Raw genomic sequence first — 15,739 nt, 5'->3', positions numbered from 1 at the left:
TTCGCAACAAGATTGGAGGTATACGTCAATTACTGCTGAATTATGTCCATAATTCAAATCTCAAACCCCACTTGATTTTTTTTTTTTTTTTTGAGTACATATTGGAGAGGGGATTCGAACTCACAACAAAGTTTGGGATATATGTTAATTACTGTTAAGCTATGCTCGTTTTGGCCCCTACTTGTATTTCAATACACACATATACATATAATAAAATGGAAGAACACACACAAGTCACAACCAATTAAAAAATGTGAAAGAACAAAGAAAAAAGTCCACAAAAATGATTAATGATGAGTAACAAAAGCCTCCATAGTCTCCCTTTATATTGGCCAACTCCCAACACTATCATCAACCCTTGTCTCCCTCTTTTCCCCCTTCTAGCTTCCTCACCATTTCCCTCTCTCTCTCCTCTCTCCTCTCTCCTCTCTCTCCCTAAAAAAATACCCAAATGAAATGAAGATTCTTTCTCCACTCCCTCTCCACTAATCAACATCTTTTCATTTTTCTCTCTCTCCTCTTCTTCTTTCTCTCTCATCTCGCCATGTCCACCCTCCAAAGAACCAGAAGCTGCAGCGCCGCCATTAAAACCACCACAAAGATCACCCCTGCAGCCTCCCTCTCCGGCCACCACCACCGCCACCGCCACGTCAGATCCTCCTCCTCCTCCGACGGATTTTCCGGCAACTTGCTCCTCCAGAAGAAGTCCGGCGACCACCACCACCACCCAGCTGGGAAATTCTCCTCCCTCTTCCACTCCCTTCTCAGGCTTCTCTCCATTCCCACCTGTAAATGGCTCTCCATCCCCAACCACCTCTCCGCCACCCCCTCTCTCCGCCGTAAAGTCACCGGAACTCTCTTCGGTCACCGCCGCGGCCATGTCACCTTCGCCGTCCAACTCGAACCCCGGTCTGAACCTGTCTTCCTGCTCGAGTTGGCCGTCTCGACCGCCTCCCTCGTCAAGGAAATGTCCTCCGGACTCGTCCGCATCGCTCTCGAGTCCGAAGCTCCGGCCAATGAAGGTAAAATTTCTTTTACCAGATAAATTTAATTCATTTATGAATATAACCTCTGATTCAATACGATGATAAATCTTAATAAATTTAATTCATTTATCTTAGTAGAGTTCAGAACACATATCTCAATAGAAAATACATGTCTTAACTAATATTTTTTATTATAATTTTAATCAAATCAAATTTTAGAAGGTTCGTTTTTTTTTTTTACTAAAAAAGAATTTAAAATATTTATTTTAGTCCAAGAGAAGAAAAAAAACAATCATTTTAGTTGTTTATCATGTAAATATACCTATTTTCTTCCCAAAAAAAAAAGGAAAGAATGGAGCCTTGCCCCTCTTAGTTGACTTATATTTTAAAAAAATAAAATTAAGACTTTTTTTTCTCTGATTTAATTTGTCTCTTAAATTTCAAGAATTGAAGAATTATGGGCACGAAAGATAAGAAGGCAAGATTTTTGCCCTCCCCATAAAATAGTCCTTAGGTGGCTTTGGAATTAGAATCAAAGTTTAAGATCAAAATAAAATGAACTGAAAAATTTAATATTTTTTTTAGTTCAACCATTGAGTTGAAGATTCAAACTTCTAACATTTTAATCGAAAATATATATCTCAACGAGTTGAATTATCTTCCGTTGACCTAATTTTTTTTTTTATTTACTTTTCTAACAGTTCTCTTATTTGTGACAATACCAATATTTCTTTCTTTAAATGACATTATAAAAGTTGGAATCAAGTTCATATATATAAACTAAATTTAAATTAAAAGACTTAAGATGTGGTTTGCTACTCACCCATTTTGTTTTTAGTTTTCCCTTTTTAGAAATTTTGCTTGTTTTTTGCCATTTTATTCATCTCTTTAATGTTGTGTTCGGTACCTGAGGGATTTAAAAATCACGGATATTTCAAACTAATTATGTTGTTTGGTACCTCGTGATTGGGAATTATTTGAAATCTTGTTTTTACTTTGAAATTTTCTGGATTAAGATGGTCGATTTTGTAGGATTTAATCAAATTTAAAAGTAAATTATTTATTTAACTTTGTCAATAGTTTGATTTCTAATTAATAAATTTAACTTGAAAACCTAAATCAGTAAAATTTTTATTTTATTTTCCTTTCTAGGAAACATCCAAACAAATAAATTTAATTTACTTCATTTCGGATCATTTTGATTCCAAACAAGATAAAAAAATTTTAAATCATTTAACAGGTTTCAAATCCCATAATTTAAAATTATTTTTTGAACTCCCTCGAAACAGAGGATAAAAAGCATATTTAATTTTTTTCTAACTTGGCCTTAATTTTAAAAATATTTATTAAAATTATATAACAAAATATATGGGATGGAAATGATGTTTTAAACTTAATTTTTCAAAATATAAGACGAAAAACAAAATAATTATCAAACATATAAATAAATAAATTAATTAATTTAATTGATATTGTTGATAGACGGGCGGCGGAGGCTGTTTGAGGAGCCGAGATGGACGATGTACTGCAACGGGAGGAAGTGCGGACACGCCACGTCACGCACGTGCGGAGACTTTGAGTGGCACGTGCTGAACACCGTCCAGAGCGTGTCGGTCGGCGCCGGAGTTATTCCGGTGGTCGACGACGGCCGTAAAGGCGGCGGCGGCTGCGGGTCGGACGGCGAGTTACTGTACATGAGAGCAAGGTTCGAGCGAGTCGTAGGTAGCCATGACTCGGAAGCTTTTTACATGATGAACCCCGACGGTAATGGAGGACCTGAACTCAGTATTTTTCTACTCAGAATATAAATAAAATATCCATAAGTAATTATGGGTTAAATTTAAATTTTTGTTTAGGACTCTTTTTTTTAGATTAAATGTATAATTTAGTGTCTAATGTTACTGTTAAATTGCCAAATTCGTCCATATTTTTATAGGTTGAATTTAGTTTCTATAATTTTATAATTTTAAAATTTTCAATATTGTAGTTATAGTGATTTGAAGTTAGTATTAATTTGGTTTAAAATGTTAATTTAATCTATATGTGATCATACTGAATATATGATATATAGGTTCTATTTACGTGGCAAGGAGCTAGAGATGATATTTTCTACGTAGCTAAGTGTATTAGCAGATTGACATATTAAATTTAAGGTCGAGGTATATATAAAATGAAAACTTTAATGTCGTTAATTCACATTGTCATTTTTGCAAATGTGTAGCAACACAATCATGATTTTGTAACAACTTATCAAAATTTTATGTACGTCTACATCTTTTCCACCTCCGTATATCTATCAATAGATGCCTAAGAAAGTTAATAATTTATTACTAATAGACGTCTATTAGTGTCTATCAATGAAGATATTTATAATTGTGATATGATTAGTCTATCTCTAATAGACTGACGTAGGTTAGTGATACACGTGTGGGGTTGAGATATTGTGGGAGTAATAAACTACTGCTAGTTTCAAGGCTATTAATATTGTTACTATATTTACAATTAATTAAGTTTGGTACTGTCATATATGCAAAAATTAACGTGAGCTTAATTCAACTGGTTAAAATATCTATTTTCAACTAAAATGATGTGAGTTTTCTTATATATTCTTATATTAAAAAAATGTCTATTAAAATATTTCAATGTCAGTCCATATATGTTATGGTTCTTTTTATTGATATTATATATTTTAACAATATTTTTAAAAGAACAATTAAAAAAATATGTCCACTTTTAAAAAGTATTTAAAAGAATATAATAATTTGGGTAATGTAATAACCTCAAGGTCAAAGATATCACACAGTCCACTATGAATCTTGGAGCTGAATCAGCGAGAGACCATCACTGGAAATTTCTTGATAAATAGGAGGAGACGAGACTTAAATCAAAGATAGACAACTAAAATGGCCCGAGACTTAAGGGAACTCCCTCGATAAAATAGGAGACGTTTTCACAAACTCATTCTGTGTTAAGCTCAACTTATACCATTATCTAACTTATGCATTGGAAGGTTTGGACTTAGTGCCAATACCAGTGTACAAATCTTATTATTTAAGCAGGAGCTTGTTTAAAGCATTCGACTTTACGACCTGAATTTAATCCCGCATTGACATTCGGTGGCGTTTTGTGGGAAAAGATTTAAGCAATGCTCAATCCAACTTGCTCACCCACAAATCATTTTGAGGAAGAGGATGGGTAACACGACACATCAACGTTTCTCTAAGAAACTCAACTTGTCAAGCAGGAGAGTGGAGTCAAGCTCAAACGCATTTAGAAGGAGAAGTGAGGCAAGGTAGCCCTATGTTTGGAATGTCTACTCGAGCAAATCGATCAGTTGTGTACTGAAGATATCGTTGAGGTTAAGACACTACCTAAGTTCAAATTGCCATATTGTAGCACCTCTAGGACAAAAGTAGTTAAGCTCCACTATATCGTAAAAGTTGAGTTGAAACCAGCATGAGTAGGGAAGAGTGCATAGACGCAAGCCAAAAATTACAAACGAGCCAACCCAACCAAGGAGACCTCATCAAGGACTTGGTTAGAGGCCAAGAAGGTTCAGAACTATTATGCCGAGCATATTAAGGAGGCCTCATCGAAGACTTAGTCAAAGGCATAGGAAAACTTATAACCTTTAAGTTGATCCGACAGAAAGATCTCATCAAAGGCTTAATCAGAAGTAGAAGAAAAGTTGAACCATTAGGTTGAGCAGATCAAGTAGATCTCATCATAGACTTGTTTAGAGGCAAAAGAAAACTTAGAAAATCTAGTCGAGCTGGCAAAAAGATTTCGTTTACAACAGAGAGATCTCATCGAGGAGTTGGTTGGGAGTAGAGGAAGAGTTGGAAGTCCTCAGCCAAGCCGACCAATAAGACTTCATTGAGGAGTTAGTTGGAGGTAGAAGAAAAGTTAAACATCTAAGCTAAGCAAACTATTGAGACCTCATCGAGGACTTATTCAAAGGCAAAGGAAAACTCATAATCTCAAAGCTAAACTGACAAAAGAACCTCATCGACGACTTATACGAAGGTAGAGGAAAAGTGGAACCTCTAGGATAAGCAAATGAGACCTCATTGAGGACTTGATTGGAGGCATTAGAATAGGCGAAGCCTTTAAACCATACCGATCAAGGAGATCGAACATTTGGCCCGAGGTAAAAGAATAAATGAAGCTTCTAAGTTGAGTCAACTAGTGACACCTTATTTGGAGCACTAAGTTGAATCGAACGAGAATACTTAATTGAGAACTTGTTTGAGGCATAGGAAAAGTTGGAGCCTCTTGACCAAATCGACCAGAATGACCTCAGTAGGAGGCTTGATCATGACAAAAGCTAAGCTTTTAGGCAAAGCAGACTAGGAAGACCTATTGTGAGGACTTTGGTTGCATGGAACTAGGTTAGAGAATAGCCTACTCAAATCTCCATAAGCCTCTCAAACTGACATATCTAAAGAGACCTCTGCGAGGACTTAGTCACAGTGGAAGCAAAAATAAATAATCCAATAATACAAAACTTAACTACTCCCAAGGAATCGAACATGCTCGATTGTTAGCCCAACTCAAGAATGAGGGCCACTGTTATGAGTGAATTTATCATATCTAGTTCGATTGAAAGAAGCCCCAAAGTGAACGACCAAGGCCGAAAGAATTTGGCTAGCTTGTTGGGCCAATCCAGCCAAGTCGACCACTAAGGCCCATAGGGCGAGATTGGCCCAACCAATGCTCCGGTTAAAAGGCCTTGACACTATAACACCGTTATAAGTCATGGATGCATCACTAAGAGTCTCACACGTCAACCGTCCTTCATGGATTTCAGAAGATGATCGTTAGAAATCAAAGATAGACAATTGAGGTGACACGAAAGATAAAAGAAATTACTTTATAATCAGTTGTCCTCTGCTCGAATTTTGGTGCAACTTTATAATCTGCATGCGTTTCTTGTGCTTGAAGGCTAAAAGAAGGAAAACCTTTGCAAAGAAGTAATATTTTAATAACACGCACGTATGCTTTTTCTTCACTTTCTTCCCCCAAAAGCTGAATAAGGTTAGAAACCAAGAAAATGTTATTCTTCAAATTTTTAATTTAAAACTAATATTATATAATTAAGGATAAATAAAATAAGGGCACTGTAGAAAAGCAAATATAAATAAGGGTTGTCAAATTGCCTAAATTTAAAATAAAACTCAAATCTTGGTTTTGTTCTTCTCATAGAAATTGCACTCTCAAAGTTTTTTTTTCTTTTCTTTTAATGTATTTTGACAATTTGGCATTTCTAGAAGTGAATTTGTTTTAGTACAACAAATTCGCGGTATCGAAGTTTTAACCTCCAATTTCAAAAGTTAGAGTAAATGTCAATTATTGCTAAGCTATACTCATGTTGGCAAAAATAAAATTGTGTATGTTATATTGTAGACTATTTATATAGAAATTAGGTTAAATATACAACGTTTCATGTTTTAGATAATTCTCGATTTGATCATTAATCTTGTGAAATTTTATTTATTAATAATTTCCAATTAAATCCCTTCATACAAAAAAAAAAGAATTTGTTAACAAAAAAATTGATGTATCATTAATTAATTATTGTTTTATTAATATATTTAGACACGTGGATATGTAATTTAATTACTAGAGATTTGAGATTCCATGACATTGAATTTAAGTCACAAATGGTTATATATGTGCATCTTTTTCCTTTTTTTTTTTTGAAAAAATTTGAGATTTACGAATTTTCTAACATTTATAACAGGTTTTCATCGTCACAAATTACATTAAAAATTTTGGGATTCCGAAAAAAGAAAACATCTCAATTGGTTATGAGCGCACTTTTTAGGAGAAAAAAATGAAAATTTACAAACTTTCTGACATTTATGATATTTTTTCACTGTTGTCGTTACGTTGATGATATTGAAATTTCATGAAAAAAAATGGGAATGGAAAATTTTAATTCTTTGAAAGTGTTTACTAAAATGTTAGGATCGCCAAACTTGGGAATCGTAATTTCATTCGTCTCCTACAGTTCCATCATTCTTTGTACATAGGTTCCATTTTCAATATTTACGTTTATTATTTTTCTCTCATCTATTGATGGTACTCATAATTCTTTAATTAATTGTTTTACAATTTTACTTCTTTTTTTTTTTAATACTTTCTTGGTTCATGCTATGAAAATAAAGGTATAAAACCCGTTCCTACACACGGGAAAAGGAAGAAAAAAGGGAAAAAGTAAAGGCGCGTTTTTTTTCCCTGGAAAAAACAAACGTGATTCATAGAAATTTTCTAAAAAAACATCAAACAAATAATATTTTCGTTCCCAAAGTTTGTAGGACGTTAATTTCCCCGTGAAAATTCGGGACTGTGCTTCCGAGAGCATCTATTCAATTGCTATCTGAGAAAATGGTGAATCTTGAGCTTCGAAATTTACCAACTATGTATCCTTTCAATAAAATCTCTAAAAATTGGGTTTGGGTTCGATTTTCTGTCTCTTATTTGTTTTCTGGATTTGGATGCAACAGGTTGCGAGGAAGCAAGCAACAAAGTTCTTCAGCAAAAAGAGATGACGAAGTTGAACCAAGAGAGAATTTGGCTTTTGGGTTTTTCTAAAAACAAGGTAAAACATGTGCAAACAATTTTTTGACATCAGAGGAATTCATCGATCCATATTCTAGTCTATTTTTTGGTCCAAAGCCTGAATTTTTGTGTCCTTGCGCTGCGGTGTTCTCAAATGATAAGAGCCACATCCATAGCTCTCTGTAATTGCTTGCTTCAAATTCACAAGGTTCGTTTGTCCCGATCTCTCACTTCATTCATACCCAGCAAGTTCTTTTTAACTTTTCAATCACCAGTAACTCTCAGATGCCGAAATAAGTGTACCACCATAAGCTTATCTTCCATTGACTGCTCTGGCATTGCACAATCTCTCATATCAAGGTGTTCAGTTTTGGTTGAGAAGGAAGGGAATGGCTCAGCATTGCCTAATCCTTCTCTCAAGGACTTTTTATTGGAGATATCTGATGTTGTACCAGAATATGCGCGTAAAATTAGGCGAATTTTGCAGTTAAAACCCGAAGACGTGCTTAAATTATTACTTGGGTTTCAATCAGAGGTTGGGAATAATGGGATTCAAGTTAAGAAAGTTGAGTGTTTGTGGAGCATTTTCAGGTTTGCTAATGAAAGTGGTAAGAACTTCAAGCATTTACCGAAGTCATGTGAGGTTATGGCCTCTATTCTCATCCGAGTTGGGAAGTTTAAAGAAGTCGAGCTCTTGCTTTCTGAGATGGAGATTCAAGGAATTTTATTGGATGATCCTGAAGTTTTCAATTGTTTAGTTCAAGGTTTCGTGGGTGAAGATAATCTAGAAGGGGCTCTCTTGATTTTTGGAAAAATGAGGCAGCAATGTATATCTCCATCATTGTCATGTTATCGTGTTTTGCTTGATTCTCTGATCCGGATGAAGAAGACGGAAGTAGCACTAGGGGTGTGTTTGGATATGGTGGAGATGGGATCTAGTTTGGGTGATGAAGAGAAGGCTGCTTTTGATAATGTTATTGGACTACTTTGTTGGCAGGGAAAGGTTCTTGGAGCTAGGAACCTTGTGAAGAAGTTTGTGGCTTCGGGCTTTATGCCTAGTGATAAGGTTCTTTATCAAATTACAAGGGGGTATTGTGAGAAGAAGGACTTTGAAGATTTGCTGAGTTTCTTCTTCGAAATTAAAAGTCCCCCAAATGTTTTTTCTGGCAACAAAATCATGTATTCTCTTTGTATAAATTGTGGCTCTGAAAGTGCATACTTGTTTCTACGAGAACTTGAGCGTACAGGTTTCAAGCCTGATGAAGTAACCTTTGGGATTTTGATCGGTTGGAGCTGTCGTGAGGGAAATCTTAGAAATGCGTTTATTTATTTGTCGGAGTTATTGTTGAGAGGCTTAAGACCAGATTTACATTCATATAATGCTCTCATCAGTGGGATGTTGAAGGATGGCCTTTGGGAAAGTGTCCGAGGCATTCTTGACGAAATGGCAGATTGGGGTACTAAGCCTAATTTATCGACTTTCAAAATTCTTTTAGCAGGCTATTGCAAAGCTAGACAATTTGATGAAGCAAAAAAGATAGTTCTCGAAATGGAAAAATGTGGTTTGATTCAACTTTCTTCAATAGATGATCTATTATGCCTAATATTTTCTTTCTTGGGGTTTAATCCCTCAGCAGTGAGGTTGAAAAGAGACAACAATGCTGGTATTTCTAAAACCGAGTTCTTGGATACTCTTGGAAATGGACTGTATTTGGAAACTGATGTGGATGAATATGAGAAAAGGCTTACCAAAGTTCTAGAAGAGTTTATATTACCTGATTTTAACTCGCTTATAATGGATGAGTGCAAAAATGGAGACAGTAAAGTTGTATTAAGGTTGGCAGCCGAAATGGTTCGATGGGGGCAAGAACTAACTTCGGTAGGTTTGATGGGTTTATTTAAAAGCCACTCTAATTTGAGTTCCATAATCAAGCCTATCACTGAAGTTTGGGAGAAAAGACCAGATATGATTGCTGAATTAGGAGCAGACACCTTGAATTTAATTGTGCAAGCATACAGCAAAAACAAGTTGACTTCTAGTGCAATTGGAATACTAAATGAGATGATCCAAATGCATGTCGAAATCGAGAAAGAAACATACACAGCTCTGGTAAATAGTTTGTGCAAAACAGAAAACTTAAGGAAACTTCTTGGCTGTTGGGATAGAGCTCGAGAAGCTGGTTGGGTTCCAGGGCCGCATGACTGTAAATCACTTATGAGCTATCTTTGCAAGAAAGGAAAATTCAATGAAGTTTTCTCCCTCCTTGAAACCATGTTGGCATCATATCCACATTCGAGGTTGGATATAATTCATATATTCCTCAAAAGGCTTTCAGAAGCAGGGTTCGCTGCAATTGGTCGAGTATTGGTTGAAGAACTTATGTCTCGTGGATTATATTTGGATCAAAAGTCATATGAACTTCTTATCATTGGATTATGTAAGGAGAACAATACTTCAATAGCAATCAATATATTGGATGATATAATGGCGACGAGTATGGTTCCGTGCATTGATGTTTGTCTTTTGTTAATTCCTACATTATGTAAGGCTGGTAGATATGAAACCGCAATTGCATTAAAAGAGATCGGAACTACGAAGCTATCATCTTCTTCGCTTAGAGTGTTTGGTGCACTAATGAAAGGTTTCTTTACGACGGGAAAGGTTAGAGAAGCATTCACTCTATTCCAGGATATGTTGTTGAAAGGTCTTTCTCCAGATGCTGAGATTTATAATCTTCTAGTTCAAGGGCATTGCAAAGTGAAAAACTTTGACAAAGTGCGGGAGCTACTCGGTATTATAATAAGGAGAGATTTAAGCCTTTCGATATCAAGTTATAGGAAATTAGTTTGTTTGATGTGTATGGAAGGAAGAAGTCTCCAGGCATTGTATCTAAAGGACCTCATGCTTAGACACGATGAATCTCATGACCGTGTTATCTATAACGTTTTAATTTTTTATATTCTTCGAAGCGGGAATAGTATGCTTGTAGGTGAAATTCTGGATGAAGTATCACATAAGAGGAAGTTGTTACTTGATAAGGTCGCCTATGATTTTCTCATATATGGATTTTCTCAGTGCAAAGACTTTTCAAGTTCCACATTATATCTCTTCACCATGATCCATCAGGAGTTTCGTCCCAGCAATCGAAGCTTGAATATCGTAATTAGCCACCTTTGTGATATTGGAGAGCTCGAAAAAGCTTTGGAGCTAAGTCGAGAAATGGAATCAAGGGGATGGATTCTTGATTCAGCTATACATAATACGATTGTGGAGTGCCTCATTTCATATGGTAAGCTTCAAGAAGCAGAATGTTTTCTGGAGCGAATGGTCGAGAAGTGTCTCGTACCCGAACGTGTAGATTACAATAACATAATCAGACAATTTTGTCGGAATGGAAGATTGTCGAAGGCAGTCGATCTTATAAACGTAATGCTTATGAAAGGAAACACCCCAAATGCTACTAGTTATGATTCTGTCGTTCATTGTTGCTGTAACTGCAACAAGTTAGAAGAAGCCGTAGATTTCCATACCGAGATGTTGGACCGGTGCCTGAAGCCACGCATCGAGACATGGGATAAACTCATTTTTTCGTTTTGCAGAGAAGGGAAAACAAGAGAAGCAGAAAGGGTTTTGATGAGAATGTTGGAGATGGGCGAAACGCCGAGCAAGGATGCATACTGCTCTATGCTGAACAGATATCACCACGAAAATAATCTCGAAAAGGCATCAGAGACGGTGCGAGCAATGCAGCAAAGTGGTTACGAGTTGGATTTTGAGACACAATGGTCTCTCATAAGCAAACTAAGTGATGCCACCCTCAAGGACAGCAACAGCAATAACAATAATAAAGGTTTTCTCTTGGGACTTCTTTCCAAGAGCGGATTTTCTCGGGAATTGATTCGTTAGCAAAGCCAATACGAAGATTGAGAAGGTTATCCTTGTTCACTTTTGTTATAAATTGGTGTTTTTTTTTTTTCTTTTTAAAGCTTAGTTGTCTAGAATAATTGTCCATAGAAATCAAGAGGAGAAGTGGTATCAAAGGGTTTGGTGAAAGTTTTATGGACATCAAATCTCCAAGAAAGGTAAATATAGACTAATATTGCAGTCAAAGGTTTGCTATGGGGCATTTGATTTGGGGGAAGGAATAACAGATTTTTTAATGCACAATGGTTTGATTTCACAAAATTAAATAAATGCAGCCATGTGGAGTTGTCTTCCAACGGTTTTCAAAAGTTTTTCCTTTTATGAATTAAATTTTTCTAGGTTGGAACTCTTTCTCTCTGAGAAGAAGCCTATGTATTTGTTATTTTATTATTATTGGAATATAAATATTTTATTCCATTCAAATCAAGTCCCATATTAAAAAACATCTTGATTTTTTTTTAATTATTATATGTCTAGATCTTCTCTACAAACCACAGTTCATATAAAGTTTACTCCTAGGTAGGATTAACTTCCAAATAATTGAAAGTTATTTCAAATCAGCCGCTCACACCAGCTTAAACCCTAAACCTCCATCGTCGGAGAGAGAGAAGAGAGAGAGAAAATGGAAGGGATCAATGGATTGGTGAAGAAGGCTTGAGAAGATATGGAATTTTCTGCTGGTGGTGGAGCAATCAATTGGTTTCCCGGGCATATGGCGGCAGCAATGCAAGCCATTCGCGAGAGACTGAAGCTGGCGAATATGGTGATCGAGGTCAAAGAGGCCCGCATTCCCTTGTCGCCAGCGAACCAAAACCTTCAGCCTCAACTTTCTTCTAACCGCCGCATCATCTCCCTCAAAAAGAAAGATTTGGCTAACCCCAATATCTTGTATGTAAGAGAGCACTTTGATCATTCTGTTTCATTTGATTATATTTCTATCTCTTGTATTTGGAAGTTTTAATTCTCAGTTCAGAAATAGGTAGAGAATGGACAGTGGTGGGCCTTTATCATGGGAAGTACTTCTCTTCTCCTCTGTATGTGTGTGCATTCTCAATCATTTTTTATCAAGTCATAGCTCTACATTAGAGGAGAACTGTCTTTGTTTGGTTGTCTATTGATTGTAAATATCGACATTAGTTTCAAGTGCTGAATGCTCTTTAAATCAATGGTAAAATTTGAAGTTTTTACTGTCATGATTGGTTTCATGGTATATCTGTTGAGTATGGTTTAGGCTTGAGTAAGGGTCCAAGTACCTCAAATTACTTGGGAGTTATTATACTTTTTTACCTTTTATATTTCAATATCTTGTTAGTTGTTCGGGTTCTATCATATTGCATCATTATATTGATATTGACTATATCACTGAATCTCCTTATAAGACTGATGCTATACCTTTTTAACATGGAAGCAGGATCTGTGAAGGATGCGATGGTGGGCGAGGAGCGTATTGCTCAATATCTACTGGCTGTTTTGAATACTCGGGGGACTTTTCTCCATTGGAGGCAGTTGAATAACAGAAGAATGGAGGGTATTCAATATGAATCAGAAGAAGGGCACAGATTTAATCTTAATGACCTCCGGCCAAAAAGGAGGGCTCCTCCAAGTCTGATGTGGTGTACATAGAGGTGGACTTTAATAAATTGTGGTTTACAAGAAGAGGGAGGAAATTGCAGATTTAAATTGTTTACAAGAAATTGAGAAAGACATGAAGTGTTGCTCTGTTGGTGTGTGGTTGGCCTAATAGTCACCGGTATAATGAAAAAGGAAAGGGACTTAAAAGAGAATGAGCGTTCAAAACCCTATGCTGGTCACCTACCTTGGGTATTGAAATTCTTGACAACCAAATGTCGCATGATCATGCAATTATCTAGGTGAGATATGTCAATATGTGATATGTGTGCAAGGTAGCTTGGATACTCACGGGTTTATAAATTATTGTTATGGGGCTTTCTCTTAGCGGTTGATGCTTATGGCTCAAAATGAGCAAATTAGTTGGACTTCAGTCTACAAGTTGGGATTCAATCCTTGTTGTTCCACTTTCAAAAAACTTGAAAAGCGATGACTATGGATGCCTTTAATCTTTACCTGCAAAAAAATATCCTATCTCCTCTTTCATCCACTACTTGGGGGTCTATAACCTTTATTGGGCTATAACCTTTATTTTAAGATGTCCTTATTTGACATAGGGGGTGGTCTAGCTACCATCTCTTTCGTCCATGATTGCTCGGTTTTTGTACCTCTCTTTTGTTGTACTTACATTCCTCTCAACGAAAGCCGGTTTATTAACCAAAAAGAACTGTATACTTGTTTCTCGTTTCGTTTGTTCAGGATCTTGTTATCTAAGTTCAACGCGCACCGTATGAAAGTCTGTCAGAATTTGATGGTAATGTAGAAGATGAGAATGATTTAGAAAGTGTTACCGAACTGCAATTCGAAGCATTGCAGAAATCGATGAAGATACCTCATCCGGCAGTGGAAGCTCGCTTGAAAGTATCAAAGAAACTACTAACTCTATTCGTGGCAGGTAAGCTTGGTCCATTCATCCTTGATGATGTCCCCACCTTAAAATCTTCACCTTTAAATTCTTAGAAAAATAAACATCTCTCGTCTTCAGTAGGTGGCCTTACTGTAATGATATTTTTACAGTAAACCCTAAACCCTAAATTTTTAGTTTAGCTTTTGTAAATTAAATCGTTCTACTAACAGGACACCAAAGTATTTTGATTGTTAAGAAAATTTTGCGTGAGTTCTAATTACTATTTATTTTTTGAACAGCAGCATTTGATATATTTCTTTCTTTTGATGGAAGAAAGCAGTGATACAAATTATTCTATTAATTTACTTAATTTTTTTTGTGTATCTATTTCGGTTTTGCAGAAAGCTGACTTAAAGTTGCAGAGAAAATACACTAGAATCTAAAATATGAAACGCAGAATAGGTATTATTCTACTTGTGATTGTGAATTGCCCTTTCAACCATAGAATTACAATAATTGGAGCTATTAGCTCTTAGTTTATATGTGATAGTTTGGTTACATATGTTACTTACAGTTATTTTTCTGCTTTGTCCTGCCATTAACATAAGATCTTTTGCAACATCAGAAACTTAGTTCGTTAGCATTTCGAGGTTTTGGCTTGATGAGAATTCTTCGGGAGTTCTATTCTTGATGGTGGCATAGCGAGTTTCCTTGGTTTTGAATTTTGAGTATGGAACTTGGCATTAACAGGGCAAGATTTTGGTTTCTTGATCAATGGAAACCAAGCTTATATGGTATAAATTACTACAATGTCAAACTTAGTCTTTATGCGATTACTAAGAGATGAAAATTTGTGCCGATGTGTTAGACTTAGTAGGTTATCGTGATCTTTAGTATATTTTAAGACTCATATCACTATTTTATCGTGTATCTTTAGTATATCTTAAGACTCGAATTAGTTTAACAATCTATGTCACTAGATTACGGTGTTATCTTTAGCATACCTTAAGACTTAGATTAGCTCAATGGTTCCGTGTCACTAGGTTATTGTGTATTTTTAGCGGATACTGAGACTCAGGTTAGCTCAATGGTCTACACGTAGGTTATTGTGTATCTTTAGTGTATCTTAAGATTTAGATTAGCTCGATGATCTACGTGTCATAACTCCAAAGCCTTGCATGGTTTTTGCAATAGTTATCTCACTTGACGATGACAATGAATATATACATAATTATTTTGTATCACTTCGATGCGAAAGCATAAGGTATACTAGAAATATGTTCTTGTATTATTCATAGGTTGATAGAAATGGAGTGAGCTGAATCATCAAGCTTTCCTCCCCACTTCTTTGGACTTTTGTTGAGAAACTTTAATTGGTATTGGTGCATACTCGACTTATAAAGGTTGTCAAAGTGAACATAGTTCGACGGTAATTGGCATGTAACTTCAATCAAGAGGTTGTGAATTCGATTCTCCACCTCTACATGTTGTACTACAAAAAATCATGAGATATGAAGGTTCCGACACTTTTCTGAGTTTTAGTGGACAAATTGTTGCTACAATAATTATTTTACAGCAGGGAACTAATGGGTCCTTGTTAGGCTCGAAGCAATGTATTACATTTTCATCTTAAATGAGAGTTCTCAATGGAATAGGTGAATGTATCGAACGCGTTTTATTTTTTTTTTAAATGATATAATGAAATTGTCAATGTCGAATCCTAATTCATACATACGAAAATGTTGGACAGAAAATATCAACAATGAAAATTTAATACCTTGCTTAGAA

The 15,739-nt window shown here is 35.7% G+C and overlaps 2 protein-coding genes across 12 annotated transcripts; both read left to right on the top strand.

Moving 5' to 3' along the window:
• The first annotated feature begins 351 nt into the window (after positions 1 to 351).
• On the top strand, positions 352 to 2,965 carry MIZ1 (MIZU-KUSSEI-like protein (Protein of unknown function, DUF617)). The gene is made up of 2 exons (XM_022296552.2): positions 352 to 1,022; positions 2,469 to 2,965. Exons 1-2 carry the CDS (start codon positions 545 to 547, stop codon positions 2,792 to 2,794), a joined length of 804 nt encoding a protein of 267 aa, XP_022152244.1. The 5' UTR covers positions 352 to 544; the 3' UTR covers positions 2,795 to 2,965.
• A 4,212-nt stretch (positions 2,966 to 7,177) lies between these two features.
• Positions 7,178 to 15,613, top strand: LOC111019997 (Pentatricopeptide repeat (PPR) superfamily protein). 11 transcript variants are annotated; one of them, XM_088122151.1, is made up of 8 exons: positions 7,178 to 7,379; positions 7,496 to 11,482; positions 11,566 to 11,633; positions 12,037 to 12,363; positions 12,887 to 13,346; positions 13,804 to 13,999; positions 14,353 to 14,413; positions 14,577 to 15,613. In XM_088122151.1, exon 2 carries the CDS (start codon positions 7,705 to 7,707, stop codon positions 11,455 to 11,457), a length of 3,753 nt encoding a protein of 1,250 aa, XP_087978277.1. In that variant the 5' UTR covers positions 7,178 to 7,379; positions 7,496 to 7,704; the 3' UTR covers positions 11,458 to 11,482; positions 11,566 to 11,633; positions 12,037 to 12,363; positions 12,887 to 13,346; positions 13,804 to 13,999; positions 14,353 to 14,413; positions 14,577 to 15,613. The 11 variants fall into 11 exon arrangements, 8 of the variants coding, with proteins under 8 accessions (XP_087978277.1, XP_022152221.1, XP_022152222.1 ...); XM_022296529.2 differs by lacking the exon at positions 11,566 to 11,633; XM_022296530.2 differs by lacking the exon at positions 11,566 to 11,633 and having other exon boundaries at positions 11,995 to 12,363.
• Positions 15,614 to 15,739: the final 126 nt, after the last annotated feature.

This window comes from Momordica charantia, assembly GCF_013281855.1.
Source record: "Momordica charantia cultivar OHB3-1 chromosome 1 unlocalized genomic scaffold, Mcharantia_2.0 BLBB01000001.1, whole genome shotgun sequence".
Classification (NCBI taxonomy): domain Eukaryota; kingdom Viridiplantae; phylum Streptophyta; class Magnoliopsida; order Cucurbitales; family Cucurbitaceae; genus Momordica; species Momordica charantia.
This window is presented reverse-complemented; position numbering and strand designations above follow the sequence as displayed.

What these genes read in the sequence shown, in the direction of transcription:
- MIZ1 (XM_022296552.2), top strand. Translation starts at nt 545, where the DNA reads ATGTCCACCCTCCAAAGAACCAGAAGCTGCAGCGCCGCCATTAAAACC. An exon ending in CGAAGCTCCGGCCAATGAAG is followed by an intron (nt 1,023 to 2,468) that starts GTAAAATTTCTT and finishes TATTGTTGATAG; the next exon opens with ACGGGCGGCGGAGGCTGTTT.
- LOC111019997 (XM_088122160.1), top strand. Translation starts at nt 7,705, where the DNA reads ATGATAAGAGCCACATCCATAGCTCTCTGTAATTGCTTGCTTCAAATT.